We start from the raw sequence: 25,961 nt of genomic DNA, 5'->3' as shown, positions 1-25,961 counted from the left end.
TAAAAAGAGATCTTCTTGTTTCATTGGAACAGTAAAGTACCGTAGCAAAGAATAAGCGCACCTATGTAAGATGCAAGTGAGTTTACATTATTATCGAAGTTTGATTTTGCCATTATTTACCCTTTCTAGTCTTTGGGTTTCTTAGAATTCTGTCTTCTGGTTTCGGTCTCTTTGTTCTCTGGTTATTCCATCTCCACTGTCAGCTCTATCCCCTTGTCAAGTCCACGTCTCTGTGTTATGTTTCCTGTTTTACTTTGAAATTCTGTGTCTCATGTTAATGTAACTGGTTTTGCTTCCCTTGTCTTGTTAGCCCTGGTTCCACATGTTTCCCTCCTGTCTCCTATTACCTGATTGCTCCCTCTGTGTATTTAAGCCCTGTGTTTTCCTTTGTCTGTGCTGTGATCTACCCTCATGTTTGCTCTCATCCCACACTGTGTGTTCCGTTTGTCAGCCTGCCTGTTTAGTTTATTGATATTTTCACTTAGTTATTTTATGTTCAGCAATAAAGATCTTTTGAGTTCACGTTTTGCCTCCGAGTGTCTGCACTTTGGTTCCTGCCTGCACGTAACACATAACAGAAGGTCACGACCAGAAGATGGACCCCGCAGACTGCTCCGCTTTGGAGTTTGAGGCTGAGATGGAGAGGTTGGTTAAATTGCTGGATGGCATCCCTCAGTCTGATAGCTTGCAGGTTATGTCTGAGGGACTGAGAGCGTTGGAAGCAATGGTGAAAATCAACCCCCAGATTCAGCAATTTGCTGAGATGAGAAGCAGGTCTCCATTTCTCCACCATTTCCAATTCCTTCATCCAGGAGCAAACAGCACCCTCGCCGCCGCCACTCCTCTTCACAGCCCGTTCCCAAGATTACAGAGCAGCACACAGTGGTGAATCACGAGAGCACTTTTCCTGTTCAAATGCTGAGACTGTTGCTCATGCTGTCCAGTCAGCTAACTCCGGGAGAGAATATTATGTTTTGGCACCTCCTGAGTTTGCTGGACTGCTGAGTTTAGTAAGCTGCCCCCAAAGACTCATGAGACTTTGTGCACAGAGACTGTTAAGGTTTCTGTGGAGTCTCAATCCCAGACTGTTATCATTTCTGAGCCTATTATTTCCAGCTCTCCAGATTTTAAAGACTGTTTTTCATCTGCTCAGTCATCGAACATTGACGACTGAGCAGCACCATCGAACCTGTTCATTGACCTCAAAGTTTGATCTCAAAAAAGCATTGACCCACTTTAGCGTCTGGCCCTGGAGCAACTGAACAAAATGGCTATTTTGGAACCATCTGTTTTATACGTCCAGGGTTGTTGTTGAAAAACTAGTGAGCACTGAGTGACAAAACCTGTACTTTTCTCTAACTCATCAGGAGTTGGCACAGTCTTCTCTCAGTGCAGGATGGTCAGGGTTCTGCTGGTAGCTGTTGAGGTGAAATGTTGGCATTAGATGGAGTTAGAGATTGCTTGAGCATATCTGCAATTTTTAGAACCATGGAGTCCTGTTTGCCAGAGAAGAGGCAGAATAATTGTTCATGCCTGCTGAGCTGCGCCTCCTGGGTGGAGAGGCGTACAGGGTCAGAGCCTGAGTCCTTGATGTGTGGCTGGGTTGTTCTGTCACATCCAATGCAAGCTAGCAAGATTCGGAAGCGGGACTTTTCCAAAAGTTCAACAGGTTTATTTAAATTTCCTAACACCAAAGACTTAGGGGAATGTACACCTAACAGGAGGGGGCCTGATTAGGAAACAAACGGGGAGGTCCACACATCCACATCACAATATAAACCTGTGGACACACTTTCACCAAACACCTAGGATGGAACTCCGGAGAACACCATCACACAGGGGAAACATGGTAAGCAGTAAATACCCGAGGGGCTGGGGCTTAACTAACGAGGTAGGTCGACGATCCAGTGAGGAGTGACGGCCAAGAAGTGGTAGCGATCACTCAAGGGAGTGATTTGTAGGGAGCTGGAATTAGCCCTGCCTATGAAGTAGACATCAAAACAACCAAAGAATGACAGAGCGAGGGAGAGAGGCGCTGACAGCACACAGGGAGGACTAGGGATGGGTACCGGTGTCCGGTGCCATGATGGCACCGGTTCTGACATAAACGGTAGTAACCAGACCGAAAAGCAGCGCACATTTCGGTGCTTTATTTCAGTGCTTTTATTCCCTGAGCTGTGATACACTTCTAGCCAATCATTTTACGTTTCCGAGGATAGTAGGCGGGTCCAGGTACGTACGTTCTTTTAGAGCAGAGCTACTGATTAAAAATGCCCAAGGCGAAGCGGTCAAAAGTCTGGCTGTACTTCACAGCAAAATATGCAAACTCAGCAGCCTGCAACAAGTGCTTTAAGCTGATACTGTGATACTTTCAAAGGAAGTAACACCTCGAATCTGATGAAACACCTGGCGACGCATAGCGTTTTTTTTAAAAAGCCAAGAAATGCGCTGTATTTGATAGCTTGCTGCGAGACCTCACACCGAGCACATCTACTGCGGGTGTGGTGCCTGTTATCTGACCCGGAGTTAGCAACATCCCCCAAAAACCCGAAGAGGAGAGTCCTGGCCCCTAGCCCTGCCAGTGTAGCAGAAATGATGAGGATGATGATGGCAGCAGCAGCCGTTCTTCTCTGTGTGAGTAGCTTAATGTTGTTCGTGTGTAATTTACGTTGAGTAGGCTAACCACGTTATTACATTAATGCATGTAAGGTGAACTAGCAAACATCATCATAGCTACATGCGGCTGTCTTCTTGTTTGATGGCAGATACTCCCTTCACCCTGGCCAAAAAGGCTAAAATGACCAAAGAAAAAGTGGGAAACAGCTGAACATGAGAGGTTTTTGGATAAAGTTTGTGTTTTTTCCATTGTTTAAGCACTGCTTCCAGCCAAGAGTGATACCATATATGCCCCATAGCTGCAGAAAAGGCTAACATTGTTATCTTTTTACAAAAAAACCAGCTGAACATGAGAGGTTTTTGGACAAAGTTTGTGTTCTCCATTCTTTAAGCACCGGTTTGAGCACCGTTTGAGCACCGGCACCGTTTCAAAAGTACCGATTTGGCACCGGTATCGGATAAAACCTAAACGATACCCATCCCTAGGGAGGACTGGGGAACCCTCACACTTTGACCCTGTGCAGATTAGAAATAATCCTAAATGAATGTAACCTTGTGCATCCAACTCTTAAACTCTTAAAAGAACAAAGGAATGTCTTCGCAGAGCCAGGATTCTCAGAGGGAACACCTCTGCTGTCATGACCGGAAGTTGTATCGTGATGTTGAAATACCGGTAATACCTGTTTCCATAGAGAATATTTTAACCTGCTTGTGCTGATAACCAGAAATATTAAAGATGGTTGAACGTATTAAAGGTATTAAAACTGTTGTTGTTCACCTGATGCATCTGTCTTTCTGCAAAACATGGTTCAGTATTTAAGTGTTTGAGTCTGCTGTTTCACAACAGAAGTGTTTAAATATTATTTACATGTTCTTTTAATATGAACATGTTTTCCCACTCTTGTAAGGACAGACGTGGAAATCTGAAGTCAAACCTGAAGTAATAAAGCAAACCAACTAAATAGTCAAAATAATTTAAAGGAAATTAACTAAATATGTCAGTAGAACAGTAAAAGAAAAAGGTAATATATATAATTGTAAGTCACTATGATTAATATCAAAACAGTTAAATCATAATAAGTGAGAACCAATAATCTTTATAGATGGATACCTAGAAACCTGTTGATACATGTCATCTGGTTTTCTCTCATTCAAACAGGCAAAAATAATAATGAATGAAGTGCTTGAACGTTTGGTTCTGACATTGTCATCTTAGAATCACAAATAACTGGTGAACGTGGTGTGATTATTAGTTTTTATTAGGCTAGAAGCTTTACACGAATAATTGTCAAACAATGAGCAATTTTCACAATATGTTTTAATACAAACAGCCAGAGCAGAACAGACCCAACATAAAAACTCCTTATAAACCGAAGTCATCATTCTTTAAAAGACAAAACTATCCACAGTTCCCAGTTATATAAAATATGTACTTGACTAAATTTAACCGTTGTCCCCTAAATTGTTCAATAGATTAAATTAGTGTACAATTAAACTCAGACATAACCACCATAATTTCATTCACATATACAAATCAGAATAGATGCAAGAGAGAAAATAAATGCTTTGATAGACAGCTTACATGATCATTATTTCACTTATAAATACTTTCTTCTTTAACATCAAAAGATAAACTCACATAATCAATAATATTTTATTGTGTTATTTCTTTACGGGAAATCAACGTATATTGATCCTACACAGCTATCTACACTCTGTGTATGATCATGAACAAACTGTATATTTCATGTAGGTTAAACTAAAGCTGTCCTATTCAGAATAGAATAATTACAGTAGAATAACAACACTTTAATCTTTCCCCAGAATGATGCGAAAAAGTTTGATACGTTTACACAACGACTCAGTGAACCTATACTGCTGCAGTGTTACTCCCTTTTTGCGTGCTTCCTCCACCTCTTTAAACATGGCGTCTGTGTAGTGTGTGTTTCTATTTACTTCCATCATTTTGTCGATCTTCTTGACCAACTCCACCACCTGCCTTCTGTCGCTGCTAGTGTTGTCAAAGACGTGGTACCTGTTTCCACAGCTTTGGATGATGCGTTTAAGCCCTGGCTCAGCGTCACGTACATACTGCTGTATGGATATGCCTCCAAGATCACCACCACGGGTGAAGAGCACAATCATGTACTTGTTTGCCTCGGGGCCAAACAGCTCCTGCAGGGCTTCCACTGAGTTTTTCTCTTCTCTTGTGAATCGGCCGATTTGGATGACCAACAGGAACACGTGAGGACCGGGACAGGAGATTTCAACACATTTCACAATTTCTCTTTTGATGAACTCGTCTGATTTTGAAGTGTCCAGGATCCCTGGTGTGTCTACAACACTAACTATTCTTTTCCCCCACTGTGTCCAAGCTTTTTGACAGAACTCAGTCACTGATGCAGATAAAGGACAAGATCTGAAACGCTCACATCCCAGGATGGTGTTCCCAACAGCACTCTTGCCCACACCAGTTTTTCCAATCATCACAATCCTCAAATCAGGACCTGAAACAAAAATGACTAACTCGATTTAACCCATAGGCTATATACAGGAGTTTTACAAGAACCAAAGTGAAACTGAGAAGTTTTCACACTTTAGGAAAATAATTTAAAAAACAATGATTAATAATAAGTCTTACCTGCTGGAATTAAAGCCATTTTTTTCACTGTTGTCACTGCACAGGTGAGAGATGAATGCTAAAACTGCTCTGCCACAAGTTGCTTTTTATAGCTCAACAGATGACACGCCTCCTGCAGTATTATACAGTCAGAGAACAGCAGTCTGCAGGCTTTAGACAGTGTCACACAGAGTTATGCTTCAACAGACTGAACAACTTCCACTTAATGTAAGTTGTGCTTCTACATGTATTTGCTTTGTAGCAATAAAAAAAATCTAAGTAATGAGAAAAAAGGGCTCTGATTTCTTAAAGAGTATCAGAGAAAGGCTATTTTTACATCTGTCATGATACATTTCTTAATAGACCTTTGTTAACTTTAGATTTAAGATTTATGTGAATCATCTGTAAACAACTGAGACATACTAAGTTGTTAAATAAGGATACTTAAACAAAAAGGAAGAGTTCAGAGTTGTGCTGGCACTGACATTTGAACCCACAGGTTTTTCGTTCAAATCCTGCATCATGGGAAGCTTTTTCAGCATATTCAGAAGCAACGACACTAAAGACAGACAACCGGCGGCACTGAGGTAAAGCTGAAGTTGAGCACTTTTGATTTAGCTTTAGCATGTAAATCAAGTTGTGAACGTAATGTCTTTACATGGGTACATGTATGCTATGAAATATTTTATAAATGTAGTTAATAGAAAAAACTCTGAAATGTTTGCAAACTATTATAGTAATAATTTTTAATGGAACAACAAGCAGCTTATTGATTAATTCGTATTTCTTCTATTACTAACTTGTAGTTGGGACCGTGGATTACAATGTATAACAAGACCGCACACTGACGAGGCAAAGACAGGTAAACCACGATCTCTTTTAAGTACTATATAAAGAACATACTAACAGGTTATTCAGTCCATCAGCATTTTTCTCATGATGGTTGAAGCAAAGAGCACTTAATGAAAAACACAGCAGCAAAGATTCACTCATTTTAACCACATTCTTTTTTCACTTTCACTTACATTATTATTGGTATACATTTATGCAGGACGACACACTGGCACCACAGTGAACCTTGTTCTTTTGGGAATGGCTGGGACTGGAAAGAGTGCCAGTGGGAACACCATCCTTGGACAGAAACACTTTGTTTCTAGACCCAGTTCAACGGCCGTCACCACAAATTGCCAGAATGTACAAACTGAGATCAGTGGTGTAGACGTAAATGTGATTGATACCCCAGATATGTTTGATGATGACATTGCTCCATCAGTTAGGGGCAAACATGTGAAAAGGTGCAAACAACTCTGGGAGTCAGGACCATGTGTGTTTGTACTTGTGATGCATGTGAGCAGATTTACAGATGATGAGAGAGACATCATGGAAAAGTTAGAAAAAGCTTTTGGGAGGGAAGTTAGAGGACGAACAATCATCCTGTTCACCCGAGGAAACGACTTGCAGCAGGCAGGAATGGGCTTGGAGGATTTTCTTCATTCTTGCCAACCTGATCTGAAGAAAATGGTTGAAAAGTGTGGAAACAGGTGTGTTCTCTTTGAGAACAACAAATCAGGTCCTGATCAGGTTGAAAAACTAATGAAGGTGTTAAATACAATACAGAAGAACTTATAGCTATGAGTGCTCAGAAATTGTTTTTTTCTTTTACGTAAAGATAGACCATTGAGTGAGTGAGTATCATGAAGAGGTAGATGATGCAGTACAGTTTTTTTTCTTTAATAGACTAGATAAGAATTAACAGACAGACGAGACAAGATAAATGATCTTTTATGGTTTATTATGAACTTCTGTTAAATGAGGTACTGAAAGCTTATTAACCTTTGTAAACTGGAACAAACTACTTCAATAAACTAAGAAACAAAGTGTCTCATTGTTCTTTGGTCCAGGATTCAATCCAATTGAATTTTATTTGAGCCCGTTCTCATTCCGATGTATGCTCAACTCTTGTACCGTTATAAGTGCACCACAAAACCAACCAATCACAGACCTGGATGCAAAAACTCTGATTGGCTGTTACAGTTACAGTCTAATATACTGATGATTTGATAAGTCCCGAGGCCTTCCTCAGTAACGCAAAAGGTAACCTTCCGCGTTCCCGCTTTCAGTATGAGACATGGCAGGTTGTGGATGGAATCCAATAGATTGACGCTCCCAGTGGTAACACATGTTCCAGCCCTGTATTACAGCCCTAATCCTAACCTTAATCCCAATCAACCACAACCTTATGCCTAACCTTAACCGCCTTTTTAATCGTGTTAGTGTTTTCCAAAGCAATTACAGTAAAACAAAAGTACATGTGTACATTCAGTCCAAACAGTTCTCATGTCTGGATAGTCATGTTTGGAGAGTTGTAATGAAATTGAACAAATTTCTTGTAATGACAGCTGGTCCATCTAAAGTGTAATGGATGCATTCTCTCCTAACAGAAAGTGTCCCAACTATCTTTAAAGTCTTTTTGGGACACCACTCAGACAGCCAGATATTTAAGAAGAAGAGAGATGAGAACATTTAGCAAAACATGTCACTCCTGGTCTGATTGGGGAGGAACCAGAGAAAACTCCAACATTGTTTTGGCAAAGTTACACACCTATTCAATATTAATTTTTGTGACCTCAAATTCCCCACTCGGTGTGTCGCAGAGTGGGGAAAAACGCCCCCTCCTACTGTCACCCAGCAATCCTGCTTTTCCAGCTTCTCAGCACAACCTCCCAGGGGACTACGCTACCTTTGATACACTGACTACAGGAAACCTGGCTAGCTACGAGTTTTTCAAGGGTACAGTGCTGGGTCTCCAATTCAGTGATCCTGGCCTCCAGAGTTATAGAACAGGCAAATTCATTTATTAAAATAATACTATTATTTTAAGTGTCATTATTACTAAATGTTGCATGTTGAGAAGAAAATTATTTTCAGCAAACAAAATTCATTGCTGCATGCAAGAAATGTATTTGAGTGTTTGCTATTATCCATATACTGTCACAATACTGGGTAGTGTGACACAGTGTTTGAGTTTGAGTGTGTCGCTCTCGCTCTTGCTCTCAACATCTCTGCACCGCGCATGCTCAACTCTTGTACGGTTATAAGTGTGCCACAAAACCAACCAATCACAGACCTGGATGCAAAAACTCTTATTGTCTGTTACAGTCTTCAATCAGCTTGCATGGTCCAGAATATAGCTATATCTTCTTTGGCTTAGTGTGTTTAATTTTTTTATTTTAAATATATAGTTTTTCAAGACCATTGTTGTTTTTTATATAGTTTAAACTAAACCACTCCGCTGGATTTAGCCACATTCTGGGCTGTTATAGTGTGTGTATATTTGCACTTGCAATTTTTTTTTTATATGCGCTCAGAATAGAGGCACAAAAATAACACTATAGAAGACAGGTGGTTACTGACTGCTGAAACTCATTCAAAGAGAGGAATATGAATAATACCAAACATGAAACACAGCATGTCATATTTCCAAAAAGCTAAACATGTATTCCAAAACAGTAAAAATCTAAATGTTCAATAGTTGAAGACACATAGCAACAAGAGTTATTGGTTCGCTGCAGCACATAAGAATAATCATTGAAAAAAAAAAAGACAATAATTCATAATTTAATACTCCAAGACACACTGTTTGCCACCGGTGTCTCCCATATGTGTTGACTTTTTTTATTTCATGTCTACCTGTTTTCTCTCCTTCTTTTCTCTTGATTTAGATATATTTATGTGCAGCTGTTGTTAGATGCATGTACTTAAGTGCACAAAACTAGGCATCATGTACTTTGATTATTGTTGATAGACTGATGATTGCAATCACCTGTGTTCACCATAAACTAGGTCATGGTGGTGCTTTCTCAGGAGTTACTCTCACATGTGTATCAGAAACATGGAGGGAAGCCACATGCTGAAATGTGTCAGCGTCCATTTGCTTTTCCAGGAAGAGTTAAAGTATTTTATATACACCTGTGAGTGCCGATGTTCTCGTTTATCCATTTTTGTGGTTTTGTTCAATTGAGAATTGTAAGATATGAATAAATATAAATATTAATAAATAATAACAAGGTTCGATAGTGGTTAGATCACTGGAAGAAAACTGAGACAGCTTTCACTTTTCATTACAGAAGAATTTTAATGTTTTTGTTAGAAACAAGAAGCTACTAAAACAACCAACTTATTGTGTGCAATTGACCTCAGTCAGGTCTGCTCTGCTATTTTAACAGTTGACCCAGCCCTGCTCTCCTATCACCACATCATAAACTATCTCGTGAGAGTCGTCAGCTTCTTAGAGAGAAACAAACATGCCTGCATGAGACTCAAACAAATATTACAGAAAGTTGGACTGTGATGTGAAAATACCTGTAACACCTGTGGGTTACACCCTAAATGTTTTCATTCACTTGTGTTAATGAGCTAACAATGAACCACAAGCACTGAGGAAGGGCTGCTGTCAAGAAATATTATGTCAGTCAACTGTTGTGATGGAGAAAAGCACAAAGTTATGTGTGAATGTTTTTTTCTGTAAAACTAACTTTTTGATTTCAGACGATGCTCATGTTGTTCTTTGTTCCAGAATCCACTGTTTCGATTCAGAGTTGGTTGTGGAGGTTTTTTTTTTAACTTTAAATATGTTTCACCAAATCTTGTGAGGATAATCTCTGATTTAAAAAAAGAGACTTTAATAACATGTCAAAATCACCCTATTTTGAAAGATAACTAATAAAAAAAAACTAATAATAAAAACCCTAATATTAGTAATTACTAAATAAATAACTAATAATTACTAATAAAAACTAAAACTAATATTTGATTATTTAGTATGTTAATCAGAGTAGATGTGGGAAAGTTTAATGCAGTTTTTTATAAATGTTAAGAGACATGCTTTTATTTTAATCTAAATTCTAAAAACATAAGAACAATAACACCCACAACATCATCACCTCTGTAATAACACGAAATAAACCAAAACGCAACAATTAAATGAGCTTTTATTCCACTGTTTCCAGAAGCAGGTGAAATATCTTGTGTCACTTAAAGTTGGTCCAATCAAGGCCATTATGACTCCATCTGAATCCATTCATTGATTAAAATCTTATCAGCAGACAGTGGAAGGTAGGAACTTTATGCATCACAAACATTTGCCATGTCCTTTTCCACCTTGGAGGCTTGATCAAGATCTTGAATGCATCGTGACATGCACCCTGAAGTTTTCTTTTTTTGCTTTACTAAATATACACCACAGGTGTGCAGTAAATAATGGAGTACAGTAGTCTCTAAAAACAGCTATTTCAACATAATCTGAGCAGATGTAAAATTACAGGCAAGGATATCTGGTTGTACTTACAACACAAACTCTGCACATTCTCAACATCATCACCACAGAGATCGCATGTCCTCAATATCCACCTGCATTCACAAAATTTACCTCTTCATCTCCCACACAGAAGAAGAGAAAAAATCCTCAACTGAAGCACTTACTCTGTGAACAGCTGTTGTGAGCCAGCACTATGACGCAATCGAATAACTGAAATTTCAGCATCTATCAAAATATCAATAAGACTCTCGTCTATCATATAACCAGTACTCTACTTGTGACTTAGAAAGATCATCCATGTACAAACTGAAACGGAACAGGTGACAATATCTCACCTTTTTGAAACTCGGATGAACAAAGTCACATTTTCTTTGTCAGACGTGGAAACAAGGTCATTCAGAATATATGTGCAGAAATCTTTGTTGTTTATTTTTGTCAGTAGTTTTCATGTCCTGTTAAAGTCTATCCAGAAGAATTTGTTCTAATACTTTTGATGCAAGCCAGAGAACTTGACCTATAGTTTTCTCTTTTCAAGAAAAAACATTTCTGGAATCACGTCATCATATTCTCAAATTTCCAAACCAAACCAAATATGCAAATGAAGTTCAACAAACTTCAAAACAACATCAGTGCTGTCAGGTCACACACAAAAACTGAAAATGACAACACTACTGAGCTTTCAGTGTACACTCCATCTGTCAGGGTGTGGTGAAGGAGGACCCACAATTGCAGACACATTGGCAGCAGGAGGTTTAACTGAAGGCGAGCCCTTTAATGGCTCATCAATCAACTAGACATCAGCAGATAAACAAAGACTGGAAAAGAACAATACACTCTGAAAAAGCACAAAGGGAGACAGGCACAAGAAATTCACTCGAGGGTGTAGACACATGGGAACACAGCTGGAGTAAAGTAGACATAACGAGACAGAGACAGCAACACTGAACACAAATCACATAAAACAATGACTGTCACAAAACACAGTAAATCACAAACACTGAGGAATGGAAACAGTGACAAATGCAGAGACAGTCAGAGACAGCAAAACTGATCTTGACATCCATAGGGAGACATGTTAGACTGGTGACACTGGGAAGGACACACATGGGTGAGACGACAACAACCTGCACACAAAAAGGAACTGACTAAATTACCAAAAGACTATGAACTAGAAACATAACTCACTTCTCATAACAAATTACAACATATATTTTTAAAAAACAGACACACACACACACACACACAACACTGGGAACAGCATCAGAATACCCAAAACGCAGAGTTTACAACCTCTAGCCCTTTGCTCTTTTCAAAGTGACGTATTGAGGTAAAGATTACAGAGACACTGCTGAAACTGTCCACGTTCTCCTTCTACATTCAAACAAGAAAGTTTAATATTACAAAAGATCAAGTAAATACTTTATGTGCATTGTATGTTTCATGTGAATTATTGTTTTGTTTGGTTCAGATTATGTTAATCTTCTTAATCTTGTAGAGATTCAGAAAACCTGCCAATCCAGTTAGATCACTATGCAGAAAAGAATCTGGGACAGCAGCTTTCGGTTTTCATTGGAGAAGAATTTCTTTGTTTTTGTTGGACATAATGACCCTGTTACTAGACAGTGATCTCTGATTATTCAGATCTGCTCTGATAGTTTAATATTTGACCCAACCCTGCTCTCCTATCATCACATCATAAAAAACATGTTCTCATGGGACTGAAACACATACAACAGAAAGTTGGACAGTGATGTGAAAATACCTGTAACACCTTTGGGTTACACCCTAAATGTTTTCATTCAGTCAATCAAATCTTGTGATGGAGAAAAGCAAAAAGTTCTGTGTGAATGTTTTAATCAGCAAAACTAACTTTTTGATTTCAGACGATGCTCATGTTGTTCTTTGTTCCAGAATCCACTGTTTCGATTCAGAGTTGGTTGTGGGTTTGTTTGTTGTTTTTACTTTAAATATGTTTCACCAAATCTTGTAAGGATAGTCTATGATTTAAAAAAAAGAGAGACTTTAATAACATATCAAAATCACCTTATTTTAATAGATAAAAACTAATAATAAAAACTCTAATATTAGTAATTACTAAATAAATAACTAATATTTACTAATAAAAACTAAAACTAATATTTGATTATTTAATACATTGATCAGAGTAGATGTGGGAGAAAAGCACAAAGTTCTGTGTGAATGTTTTAATCAGCAAAACTAATTGTTTGATTTCAGCTGATGTTCATGTGTTACTGCCACTGTTTCACTTCAGAGTTGTTTTGTTTTGTTTTGTTTTTTACTTTGAATATGTTTTACCAAATCTTGTGAGGAGAATCTCTGATTCAGTGAAGGGACTTTACAAATATATCAGAGGGATGTTTCCCCTCTTTTCATAGATAACAGAATTAATAAGTAATATTTGATTATTTTGTACTATCAGAGTAGAGAAGTTACATTTACGTAAAATGCTGTGAGAACAGTACTCATGGCCATTGATCAGTGGTCTTTGATCAGTGGTCGTTGATCAATGTTCATATCAATTTGCATATTAATGATCAAGGAACTGACCTCCCAGCCCATTGTTCATTCAGTGTGCTGGTTTCAGTTATTATGCAAATGTACTGTTTATAAGGTTGGTAATGAAACATTTCTACCACTGAAAACGCTACGTCCAGATGAACAGAATCAAGTTTTTGGGATGGACAAGTTACAGTTTAATATAGTTGTTTGCAGGTCAGACTTTGGTGAAGTACCCCTCACTCCTCACGTCTCTTGGAAACTAATGAACATTCCACAGCTGTGCAGCTAAGTTTCATAGAAGAAGTTTTCAAGAACAAGAACAAGAGGAGGAAGCATAATGGAAGGATATGCTCCTGCATGGTATATACCACCCGCAGACAGAGGAAGTGGCTGACATCCAGAAATCCTACCAGTAGACGGATAAAGCTGGATGGATAGGTAGCACAGCAACAAGCTCTAAGTACAAGATACATAGATGCAGGGGTCTACCACACTATGCAAGACCCCCAGGTGCAGGCTGTGATGCCCCTGAGATAATCCAACACATAATAGCAGGGTGCAAGATGCTAGCAGGCAGGGAATACTTGGGACGCCATAACCAAGTTGCTGGCATACCATACAGGAACATCTGTTCCAGGAGCATCTGGCATGGAAGTCCTGAAGCAAAATTAGGACACGTCCCCTAGGGTGGTCGAGAATAATCAAGCCAAAATTCTGTGAGATACAAACAGACAAACTAGTGATGGCTTACCAACCTGACATAGTAGTGGTAGACAAGCAGAGGAAGATGGTAGTAGTGATAGGTGTAGCAGTACCAAATGACAGCAACTTCAGGAAGTACCAAGGGCTGAAAGAAGAGCTGAAAGAAGAACTCAAGAAAATGTGGAAGTTGAAGGTAACTGAGGTTCCAGAGATAATCGAAACACTCAGTGCAGTGAGTCCCAAGCTTGGCGAGTGGCTCCAGTAGATCCCAGGAACAAGATCTCAGGGTTGACGGGGGAATTAGTTTATGTATATATGTTATGGGTCAAAAGTTTGGACACAGCTTCTCAGTGAATGTCTTTTCTTTATCTTCATGTCTATTTACATTGTAAATTCTTACTGAAGGCATCAAAACTATGAATGAAAACATATGGAATTATATAGTAAACATTAAAGTGTGAAATAACTCTTGATGAGCTTCATGAGGCAGTCACCTGAAAAGGTTTTCCAACAGTCTTGAAGGAATTCCCAAAGATGCTGAGCAATTGTTGGTCCTTTTCGCCTGCACTCTGCAGTCCATCTCATCCCAAACCATGGGCGACTGTGAAGGCCAGGCCATCTGGCAGAGAACTCCATCACTTTCCTTCTTGTTGTTTCTTGACCCAAACAAATCCCTTCAGCTTGTTGCTTTTCCTTAGTAGTGGTTTCTTAGCAGCTATCTGATCATAAAGGCTTCTTGCAGTCTCCTCTGAACAATTATTGCAGAGCTGTGTCTGCTGCTGTTATTATGTGTGCTAATTATTGGGGGTCTAATCTGAGGTGCTGTCAACTTGTGATTTCTGAGGCTGGTGACTCGTGTTAATTTATCCTCAGTCTGCATCACTGCAGCCGGTGCACCAATCCGTCTGTCGATCTCCCGCTCCCTTCTCCCATCACTCGTGAACAAGAACCCGAGATACTTAAACTCCTCCACTTGGGGCAGGGTCATGTAGTGGGCACACCACCTTTTTCCGACTGAGGACCATGGCCTCAGATTTGGAGGTGCTGAGACAGAAAACTCTCAAAATCTGATTTTCTGTCCAGTGTAATTTCTACCAACAGTCACAAGTTCTTTTTAAATGTTTATTTTTAACTCTGTGATCAACCCCTGTTCCACTGTTCCTATGGAGGCTTCTTCTACACTTTCTGAAAATGTTTTGAAACACTTAATTGAAAAAAATCTCCTCTTTAAAGCCTCCACATTCACCGGCAGTGTTAGACCTAGATCTGCCCTACTGTTGAAAAACAGTTTGAGCCTTTAACTTTTTCCACCTTAAAGGTAGCAATCGATCACTTAAGATCATCTTAAGTCTTAAGAAGATAGGAAGTAGCACAGTAATAATAAGAACTACCAGTATCCAGAATCAACCTTTCCCAAGGTAATTAAAAAATGGGGTCTAGGATTTTGAGAAAACATTTGCTGCAGAAGTTTCTAGGTATCGAATATTTTCAGTTTGTATGACTGATTGCATGTCGTTGAGCCAGACATTGAAGGAGGGAGGAACAGCGGACTTCCATTCCTTTAGAATAAGTCTTTTCGCAACCATCATTCCGAGATCAACTGGCACCCTCGTAGTTGCAGAAATAGTTCTGGAACATACGCAGCCAAAAACTACTATTTCTGGATTGGGTGGGAAGAAGATTCTATAAGCTTTAGAGTATTAATCAAATATTCTGGATGAGAAATTAGTCAATGAGGGACAATGCCAAAAAGCATAAGCCAGAATGCTATCTGAGATTTTACATCTGTCACATATGGAGGAAGTCGATGGATAAATTCTGTGTAGTCGAGACTTGGAGTAATGTAGCCAATGGAAAACTTTAAATTATATTAATTGATCTCTGACATTGATGTTAACAGAGCAGGAATGAATTTCTGAAAAGCACTTGTCCCACATTGATTCCGATATTTCTATACCCAGTTCCTATCTAATCTGAATGAATATAACAGTAAATACTAAATATTGAATATTATTGTGCAGCACGTAAGATCGACAGCGCACAGTGTGCTTTGAGGTAGGAGCCAAAAAGGGTGTATTTTGTGTCTGTGAGCACGCGTGTGTACGCGCTTGTATTTAAAAGGTTCCTTCATGTAATTCATGTAATGATCTGCTAGAGGGTGTGGGGGGCCACAGCCCCGTCTTCCAGGGCATGAAGCAGGTATGGGGGAGATCCAGGCTCCAGACATCCAGAGGCCCCCAGAGTACAAGAGACCAAAGAAGACCAACGGAGGGGCAACCGTGGCACTCTCCCGGAAAGAGCTGTGGAGAGCCCCAGATAAGGGATCACTCAGCAGCCGCGGGGGGTTGCAGTGACACGCCTTTGAGCTCCGCCGTCAGCCAGCTGTGCCAGAGTTACCAAGCCCCAGGCCCAGAGGCCGAGGGCACCCAACCCCGGGGGGGGGGGGCAAGCAAGCCCCAGGCTCCAGGCCCCGACAAGCAGCCACCAGAAGTGAGCTGGTGTGTACCTGGACTCCATACCTTGGAGGACCTGAGATTTTTTGGACCATTTTGTCTTTGTATATCTCGATGACATCCTGGTTTTCTCTAAGAATCTTGAGGAACACAGAGTACATGTCCAGGCTGTGGTCCAGTGGCTGCTGTAGAACAAATTATTCGTCAAAGCTGAGAAATGTGAGTTCCACTCTCCTTCCGTGTCGTTCCTGGGTTACATCCTCGCAGGGGGACAGGTGACCCAGGACTGACCTAGCTAAGGTTAAAGCAGTTGTCGAGTGGCCCGTTCCAACATCGCGAAAACTCTTACAACGTTTTCTGGGCTTTGCCAATTTCTATCGCCACTTTATAAGAAATTAGAGTCAAAAAGCCACTCCCCTTACCTGCCTTACATCTTCTAAACTTCCCTTCATCTGGAGTCAGGAGACTGATGCTGCCTTTTCTAAGCTGAAAGAACTATTCACGTCTGCGCCAGTGTTAATCCATCCTGATCTCAGTAAACAGTTCGTAGTTGAGGTGGATGCATCAGATGTTGGGGTGGGGGCGGTGTTGTCCCAGCGCTCTGACCCGGCCGGAAAGCTTCAACCCTGCGCCTTTTTTTTTTCCGCACCGCTTCTGCCCAGCGGAGAGAAATTATAACGTTGGGGCTTGGGAGTTGCTCGATCTAAGGCAGGGGTGTCAAACTCAAATACACAGTGGGCCAAAATTCAAAACTGGAACAAAGTCGCGGGCTAACATTAATATTTATTGAAAAAAAAAATCTTCCTCCAGATATAAGAATAAATCTTTTCTTATGGACTCAAACAAGTTTTGCTGAAAAACTGAATATGGAACAAGCAAAGCTTAATACTAAACGATATATACATTAGCTGTATAATACCAGTAGGCCAGCTCTAATAGTAATTTGGCATGGCTTCGTGGGCCAAATGTAATTAGGCTGCCAAATTTGGCCCGCGGGCCAGAGTTTGACACCTATGATCTAAGGTGATTGATTGGGCTCACAAAGGCAGATTTGCTTGTCATCCAGGAGTTTGGAGGACCAGCTCTCTCATTAAAAGGTATTTCTGGTGGTACTCAATAGATAAAGTTGTCAAGGAGTATGTGGCCGCATGCTCAATCTGCGCCCGTAATAAATCAAACCCACGCCGCCCAGCCAAATACCTCCCAAGATTGTGTCTGACAGGGTTCCCCAATTCACGTCGCAGGTGTGGAAAATGTTTTTTATACAGCTCTTGGAGCAAAACCTTGCCTAAGCTCAGATTATCACCCGCAAACAAATGGACAAACTGAGAGGCTCAACCAGGAACTGGAAGCTACCCTCCGCTGCATCACTGCCTCTAATTCAGCTTCACAGTCCTCAATCTTGGGGAAACCTGCAGTCAGCTGAGACTGAAGAAGTCACTTGGATGAGTGACGAAACGTTTCTCCCACAAAACGCCACGTCCAGATGAACAGAATCAACATTTTGGAGACAATAGAATCAAAATAATGATGCCACGTTCGCGTCACTTCAACCAATCAGACGTTGCAATGCCAAAATCCATGGTGGCCCAAATTTGCTGCATGTGGCGTCTGTCCAGTCACAAGTCTGTAGGTGGGTCTAAAATGGAGGTTGTTGATGGAAAACAGCTCTGATGCAGCTAGGTAGGCGTGGTAACTTCTGATAATCATGTGGCTACAGGCTACCGGAAAAAATAATGGAGGAAATCGGGACGGTAAGCCAATCTCTGTCTTAGCACATTTGCGCCGCTATGTGTTTTTGTGGTCTTCTTTTGCGGCTCATTCAGTGAATTTTGGTCTGATCGTGGTGAAACTTGGTGTGTGGAGTCAGTGATAGCTCTGGAAGCTAACAAGCCTATCTTTAGCCGGTTACATGAAGTCTGGAGAATTTCCGGTTCGGTTTTGTTTGTTTGGCGGTCTTCTGCGCATTTACATAACTGCTCGTTTAATCATGGCTTGTTTTCGATGTGTTTGGTGGTTGTAGAAATGGCTTATATGACATTTTAGCTAAGATTCAGAGGTTTCTGTGGATACCACACATGTCTGGACTTATATTTCTCACGCCATGTTATAACCGATTAAACGTGATCTCCTCTTTTTTGCCCCCGGTACCGGGGACGTGGGGCTTCTTTTACTTACTTTCAAAGTTTTAAATGGTATAGCGCACAGTTATTTAAGCAAACTCCTCAACACATACAACCACAAAAGAGCACTGAGATCATCTAGCCAGATGCTTTTTAGGTCTAGATTGAAGGTCTTGATTGAAGCATAGAAGAGATGGGGCCTTCACAGATAAAGCGCCTAGACTCTGGAATAACTTGCCAGTTGATATTTGTACTTCAGAGTCCATTCAGTCTTTCAAACTGAGTCTTAAAACTCCCTTTTTTATGTTGGCTTTTAATTCAATTTAAGTTTGAGTACCATCAAACTTGTTTTATGTTTGTTTTGTTTATTTTGTTTTGTTTTTATGTTAGTATATGTGCTATAGAAATAAAAAATGATATTGATAACTGCCTGACGAGACTTGGGCTCAAATTTAAATTTTTTTCTGGAGTTTGAGCCCCAGTAACTCTTAGATACTATCCAGAAAGCAACACACTCCAGGACAGATCTGTCCTCAGGTCAGCAGATCCGCCCCACTTTCTGGCCATCCAAACAGGATCCATCCGCTTATGGAGAAGGCATCATCAAACAACAGGAACAACGAGAACGTGTTTTTGTTGTTGTTGTTGTTTTTCTTTAAATTCTCAAATTTCACTATCTGTTCTCACACAGAAACCATTGCACTGGGTTTGCTTTGTAGGTACTGTAAACTTTCTTTCCAAATTTTCTTCATTCGTGGAGTTACAATTTCAGCAAAAATTATACTTATATGAAATGATGTGAGTAACTGCTTTTTTTGCATTTTTATTTAGAAACATGAGATTGCTTTGAGCAAAGTTAGCTTAGAGCACATTACCTACCAGCATATTAGCTAATATAAAATGAAATGCTAAGAGGTTAACCGTTTAAAAAGCACCTCAGTGATTTATTTCAGTGTGGCAGGTGCTGTTATTGGGTTCTCTAGTCCAGTAGTTGTCACTCTAAGGCTGAACAGTTTTCTTTCCAAGACAATAAGACTTTGACTGAATAGCAATTTCTCCTGAGTAACATCTGCCCTGACCTTTAACCTAAACCTTGGTGAAGTTTAGATGGCCTCATCCAACAGATAGCTATGCTGTCAAGCCAATGAGAAACTTAGAAATTGGGGTTCTGGATTGGAATGACATTGATGTAAATACATTATTTGTAATGAAATAAAATTCTCTGAATAACTGACCATCAGCCCAGAGAACAACTTGTTTTTCAACTATCTTCATACAAACAGACAGGGAACAAAAAGAAATAAAAACAAGCAAACCTGTTCTCTAAGAAATACTACAATCCACATTTATTTTTATTCATTGATGTTATTACCAAAAACTACTCTGACTAACTGACAAACTTATAGTCCCTCAGTACTTCTTGGCTGTCTGCTCCAGGTTTTGATTTTTTCTGTTTTCCTCTCTCCTCTCTTGTCTCTTTTACTCATTTGTTTGTGTTTATATTCATGGATAGGACTTATCCAAGTAACGAGTAAAGTAAGGGATTACTATTGCAAAAACAGTAATTAGATTACCGTTACTTTCCCGTAGGAACGCTGTGACGTAATGGGAAATTCACAGAGAAACTCGCAGATTCTTCCACTGACCGCTGCGGCACACCTTCACCAGGGTAAACCTCTGCCTATCCTACTCCTGCTTTACAGGTGAAAATAGAGCAAAAGGACCGCTAGTCTTTGACTTTATTTATTTTCTGCTGTGTTTTACTTGCATCTATTTGAAAGACTGAGTGTTAACACAAAAAAAAATATTTTATGTGCTGGAATGTGCAGAAAATAGGTTTAAATATTAAACAAATTTCTTCCAGTCAGAGAATGTTGCATATAATTAAATTTTTTTCTTGATGCATAAAGTTAAAAGACTAAAACTAATAAAACACATTTTAAAAAGAGACTTTTCCATTTGATTACATTTTGTATGATGGATTATGCAGAAAAAGTAGAATTGGGCTGAAAGATCTATCGCTTTATCACCTATTCAGGCTGTAAATCGTGTTTTTAAAAAGTAACTAAGTAACTAAGTAATTAATTACTTTTGAAAATAAGTAATCAGTAAAGTAACTGGATTACTTTTTTAGGGAAGTAATCAGTAATTAGTTACTGATTACTTTTTTCAAGTAACTTGACCAACATTGATCACGGGTTCCTGCCTCTGGGTGAACACACCTTTTTCACAGAAAAACTGTGTTGGTAAAGAATAACAGTGTTATTCAGCAAAATGATCCCTCTTTGAACAAGACTGCTGTGTTTACTGTATTACTGCAGGAACTGCAGGACTGTTTTGACTCCACTGATTGGACTGTTTTTGAAGCTGCATCTGAGAACCTAGATGAGCTCACGGACACTGTGACATCATACATCAGTTTCTGTGAAGACGTGTGTGTGCCAACAAAGACCTTTTGCACATACAACAACAATAAACCATGGTTCACTCCTAAACTCCAACATCTTCGCAAGGCCAAGGAGGACGCCTACAGAAGTGGTGACAGGGTCCTGTACAAGCAAGCCAGGAACACACTGACCAAGGAGATCAAAGCAGCTAAAAGGATCTACTCCCAGAAGCTGGAAGAACGGCTCTCAGCCAACGACCCTGCGTCAGTGTGGAGGGGCCTGCAGGAAATCACCAGCTACAGACGCCCCCCACCCACTATTGAAGCAAACAAAGACCTGGCCAATGAGTTAAACACTTTCTATTGCAGGTTTGAGACGGACAGACTCCCACGCCCCACCCTCCCCTCCCCAGGGACATTGCTTCAGACATTGACCCCCAACACACCTTCCACCTCTCCCCCCTTCACCCTGCCCCTCCCCAATCAAGACTCAACGACCACCCCCACCCTCCCCAATCCAGACTCAACGACCACCACCACCCTCTCCAATCCAGACTCAACGACCTCCACCACACCTCTCACCCCCCTTTCCTCCTCCCTGAAACTAAGAATACACACTCAGGATGTGAGCCGACTATTCCAGAAACAGAAGCCCAGGAAAGCCCCCGGACCAGACTGTGTCTCACCCTCCTGCCTCAAAACCTGTGCTGAACAGCTGGCTCCCATCTTTACTCGCATCTTCAACAGATCCCTGGAGCTGTGTGAAGTTCCCTCCTGCTTCAAACGCTCCACCATCATCCCTGTTCCCAAGAAACCCACCATCACAGGACTGAATGACTACAGACCTGTCGCCTTGACGTCTGTGGTCATGAAATCCTTCGAACGACTGGTGCTAGCCCATCTGAAAGACATTACAGGCCACCAGCTGGACCCTCTGCAGTTTGCCTACCGGGCAAACAGGTCAGCGGATGATGCAGTGAACATGGGGCTGCATTACATCCTGCAACACCTTGACCGCCCGGGAACTTATGCCAGGGTCCTGTTTGTGGACTTTAGTTCGGCTTTTAACACCATTGTGCCTGAACTTCTTTCCTCCAAACTCTCCCAGCTCAGCGTGTCACCAGCTACCTGTCAGTGGATCACCAGCTTCCTGACAGACAGAAAGCAACAAGTGAGGCTGGGGGAGATCACCTCTGAAACCCGGTCCCTCAGTATTGGTGCCCCTCAAGGATGTGTCCTCTCACCACTACTGTTCTCCCTCTACACTAACGACTGCACCTCCAATAACTCTGCTGTCAAACTCCTAAAGTTTGCAGATGACACCACTGTCATTGGCCTCATTCAAGATGGTGATGAGTCTGCATACCGGCAGGAAGTTGAGCGGCTGGTACTCTGGTGCAGTCAGCACAATCTGGAGCTGAACACTCTTAAGACTGTAGAGATGACAGTGGACTTCAGGAGACATCCCTCAACTCTGCTCCCCCTCACCATATCAGACAGCCCTGTGTCAACTGTGAAGACCTTCAAGTTCCTGGGTACAACCATCTCCCAGGACCTGAAGTGGGAGACCAACATCAACTCCATCCTCAAAAAGACCCAGCAGAGGATGTACTTCCTGAGACAACTGGGGAAGTACAGTCTTCCACAGGAGCTGCTGATCCAGTTCTACACTGCGGTCATTGAGTCTGTCCTGTGCTCCTCCATCACAGTCTGGTATGGAGCAGCCACTAAACAGGACAGGAGCAGAATGCAGCGGACTGTACGGGCAGCAGAAAGGATCATCGGCACCCCCCTGCCCTCCATCCAGGATCTGTACCTCTCAAGAACCAGGAAACGGGCAGGGAAAATCATCACAGACCTCTCACACCCTGCACACAGACTTTTTGATCTGCTGCCCTCTGGCAGACGGTACAGAAGCCTGCAGACCAGGACCACCCGACACAGGAACAGTTTCTTTCCCCTCGCCATCTCCCTTCTTAACAGTTGACCTGTCACACTGCTCCCACTGCCAGACTGCAGCTGCACCTTATGTACATTTTGTAGTATTCATTCCACCTCATTCATTTCTGTATTTTATGTATATAAGTTTAGATTAGTTATTTATAGTTGGTTTACACAGCTTTGTGTATGTATGTGTAATGTGTATATATAGACACGTGTGTGTGTGTGTGTGTGTGTGTGTGATTTACATTGCTGTGCTTGAGAGCCACCATCTACCGGAACCAAATTCCCTGTATGTGTCTGCACATATACTTGGCCAATAAACACGATTCTGATTAACTACACAGCTGTTTTGAGATATTGTCACCAGAAACATCAGTGGTAATAAAAAAGGAATAGAAAAAATTCCTCTGTCATAAGAAGTAGATAACCTGTAATTAATAAAAGCTAGAAAAACATGCATTTGGCAGTGTGAATATATTCCTTATGGCAGGGCAGTGTGTGACTCAGGGTTAGAGTGAGGATAAAGTCACTTGATTTTCTGTTGAAAGTAGAAAAAAGTAGAGAAGAGGCAGACCTGAAAACGCCTTCGGTTTTATTTTCTCATCGAAAGCAGAGGCAGCTTTTATTGAAGTATTTTAATGAATTTACAGTGAGTGTACCGCTCTCTCTCTCTGCTGATAGAGTTAATTCCAGCAGTCTCTGTCTCACGCTTTCTCTCATCTGTATGACAGTAATCATTCAAATACGACCATTATCACAAATCGGTCCACACGGCCATGACAAAACCTCAGAGATGCATAGGAATGGTGTTCAAAAACCATTTCATCTTATGTAAATAAAACAAAAACAAAAGAAACCTTACACTAACCATGGTGTGTAGTCATTACAGTCAGTGGTTTAGGGGAGTGTTTGTGCGTAAGAATGGTGTATGCATTATGTTGCTAAAGGCAACCAAAGTCCAACAGGGTGTCTCATGGGACAGTGCCCACCAGCAACTGAGCTCTGAAGGCTTTTAAAAAACACTGCCCCAGGTAATGTCAGTTTCATTTATTGTAAATGGGAACTCCACCCCTCTAATGACTGCAGACAAAACACACAAACAGGACAAAAGGAAGGCAGGGTGGAGTGGGCCATCACACCATATTTTTTAAATTACCCTTTGGATTCCAGTCTTTATGGGACTAATAAAGGTTTACCTTATCTTATGTGATAGGACTGTCTATGTTGGTCTCCCAAATCCACAAAAAAATAGTTAGAGATGGGGTATTTTCTTTTACAAATGCATGTGTAATTAATAGAAGCCGTAGTGTCAAAAAAAAAAAAGGGAATCCTGGTGCCTCCCAGTGGATAATGGCAGCAGATACACCACCTGTTAAAAGTGAGGTTAAGTGCACGAAAACCTTTAGAATGTCATAATAATTTCCCTGGTGTTTCTAACCACAGCAGTGTTTAGAAAAATCTACACTACAGAAGCTCGACACAGCATCAAAATGTCAGTATCGAGTGTCCCATCCCTACCATTTGTTTTTCAATCTTGTGTTGCATAAGGTCAGACAGAAAATTTATTTTGTACTTTGGTCAGCAATCCAAAGAGTAACTTCTTAACACTCATCAAGAGAATAACATTTATTGTACGAGTTTTTGTAGAAAACAGTAGCATTACATGAACATTTATGAGATTTATAATAGCTCAGGTTGGTTTTAATTCAACACGAGTAACTTAACTCATTCACTGCCAGCCATTGGCAGTGAATGAGTTAAACCCATTGACTCATGCACTGCAATTGACGGCTATAGACGTCAATGGCAGTGAATGAGTTAATATTTGAAATACATAAAAAATGAAAAAAAAAACCCGCTTTTTTTTAAAGAGAACACATAAAATTGACCTGTGCAGAGTCTATTTTTCAATAATAACAAAAACACAACAAATTAGACTGTTAGGTATAGATATTTATTTAATTTGACTTTCATTTACTAGACAAAAAGAACACTAAACTTTTTAAAGCCACATTGGGATGAACATTCTATGAAAACATTATATGATACATACATCATATCTATATAGATAGATAGATAGATAGATAGATAGATAGCTAATATACACAATAGATTTGAGTTCGGACATATAGACTACATTTAGAATGGATACAAGAAGTACTTTTATCTAATAATTAGTCTTAGGTCCAAAACTTGTATTATTAAACTTTTATTATTAAACCCTACTGACATCCAAGGACACGCTGAAAGATGTGTTTTTATTTTATATTTGTTCTGATAAATTAAAGCAAATTAATGCTACACAATTATCTACACAAAGTGTGCATCAGAGATTTTTAATATATTTCATATGTTCACATATGGGTACACAGGCTGTCTTGTTTCCATTATGCTGATTGTGTTTAGACAGTTTATCACATTGATTTAATCTCTTGCAAGAATGGAATGAAAACGTAAAATGCTCTGGTGCAGTGGAGCAAGGAACCTGTACTGAGCGACTCGCATTCCCATTTTCCGTGCAGCTTCCACCTCTTGAAACATCTCATCTGTGTAGTACGTACACCTGTTCTCAGCCACCATGCGATCAATCTTGCTGATTAGCTCCACCACTTGCTTTCTGTCACTGCTTAGGTTATCAAAGACATGGAACCTTTTTCCACATCTTAGGATAATGTCTTTGAGACCTTGGTGGCCTTTATTTACATACTCTTCTATTGTCATGTCTCCAAGATCGCCACCGCGGGTGAACAACACAATCATGTAATGATTAGCCTGTGGCCCAAACAGCTCCTGCAGGGCTTCCACAGAGTTTTTTTCTTCTTTGGTGAATCGACCGACTTGAAGGACCAGCAGGAACACGTGAGGACCTGGACAGGAGATTTCAATACATCTCACAATTTCTTTTTTGATGGTTTCTGCAGTTTTTCCCGTGTCCAGAATGCCTGGTGTGTCTACCACACTAACTACCCTATTACTAAACGTCTTCACATGTTGTTCACAAGATTCAGTCACTGACTCTGAACTGGGAGAAGAAAAGAAATATTTTTCTCCCAGGATGGTGTTTCCAACAGCACTTTTTCCCACACCAGTTTTTCCAATCAGCACAATCCTCAAGTCAGCCTCTGCAACACAGATTGCACCAAAACTATTTATCATGTCAGAAATCAATAGCTCAACATCTCAGAATCTCAGTTTGGGATATTAACTATACACAGGTAGAGCTTACCTTGTGGAAATAAAGCCATATTTTATTGAAGTATTGCCCCGGCAGAGGTGAGAG

The 25,961-nt window shown here is 40.5% G+C and overlaps 3 protein-coding genes across 4 annotated transcripts in view; 1 reads left to right on the top strand and 2 right to left on the bottom strand.

The window, feature by feature from the left end:
• The window catches only part of LOC120743196 (GTPase IMAP family member 7-like), a 20,395-nt gene extending 13,260 nt beyond the window's left edge, over positions 1-7,135 (top strand). Inside the window, exons 3-6 of the mRNA XM_040046777.1 lie at positions 5,302-5,464; positions 5,736-5,823; positions 6,043-6,098; positions 6,288-7,135. Of these exons, the coding sequence (XP_039902711.1) occupies positions 5,759-5,823; positions 6,043-6,098; positions 6,288-6,865 (699 nt within the window). The 5' untranslated portion in view covers positions 5,302-5,464; positions 5,736-5,758 and the 3' untranslated portion in view covers positions 6,866-7,135. The remainder of the gene's footprint in view (positions 1-5,301; positions 5,465-5,735; positions 5,824-6,042; positions 6,099-6,287) is intronic.
• Positions 3,827-25,943, bottom strand: LOC120743193 (GTPase IMAP family member 7-like). Of its 2 annotated transcripts, none has more exons than XM_040046772.1 (2): positions 25,908-25,943; positions 3,827-5,123 (listed from the first exon to the last, which is right to left on the bottom strand). In XM_040046772.1, exons 1-2 carry the CDS (start codon positions 25,924-25,926, stop codon positions 4,426-4,428), a joined length of 717 nt encoding a protein of 238 aa, XP_039902706.1. In that variant the 5' UTR covers positions 25,927-25,943; the 3' UTR covers positions 3,827-4,425. The 2 variants fall into 2 exon arrangements, with proteins under 2 accessions (XP_039902706.1, XP_039902705.1); XM_040046771.1 differs by lacking the exon at positions 25,908-25,943 and adding an exon at positions 5,258-5,332 and having other exon boundaries at positions 3,828-5,123.
• LOC120743195 (GTPase IMAP family member 9-like) lies at positions 24,699-25,961 on the bottom strand. Its single transcript, XM_040046775.1, has 2 exons — positions 25,908-25,961; positions 24,699-25,803 (listed from the first exon to the last, which is right to left on the bottom strand). Exons 1-2 carry the CDS (start codon positions 25,924-25,926, stop codon positions 25,106-25,108), a joined length of 717 nt encoding a protein of 238 aa, XP_039902709.1. The 5' UTR covers positions 25,927-25,961; the 3' UTR covers positions 24,699-25,105.

The sequence above is a fragment of the Simochromis diagramma genome, unplaced genomic scaffold (genome assembly GCF_900408965.1).
Source record: "Simochromis diagramma unplaced genomic scaffold, fSimDia1.1 OVJJ01000707.1, whole genome shotgun sequence".
NCBI lineage: Eukaryota > Metazoa > Chordata > Actinopteri > Cichliformes > Cichlidae > Simochromis > Simochromis diagramma.
The sequence above is the reverse complement of the archived record's forward strand: the minus strand, read 5'-3'. Positions and strand labels throughout refer to the sequence as shown.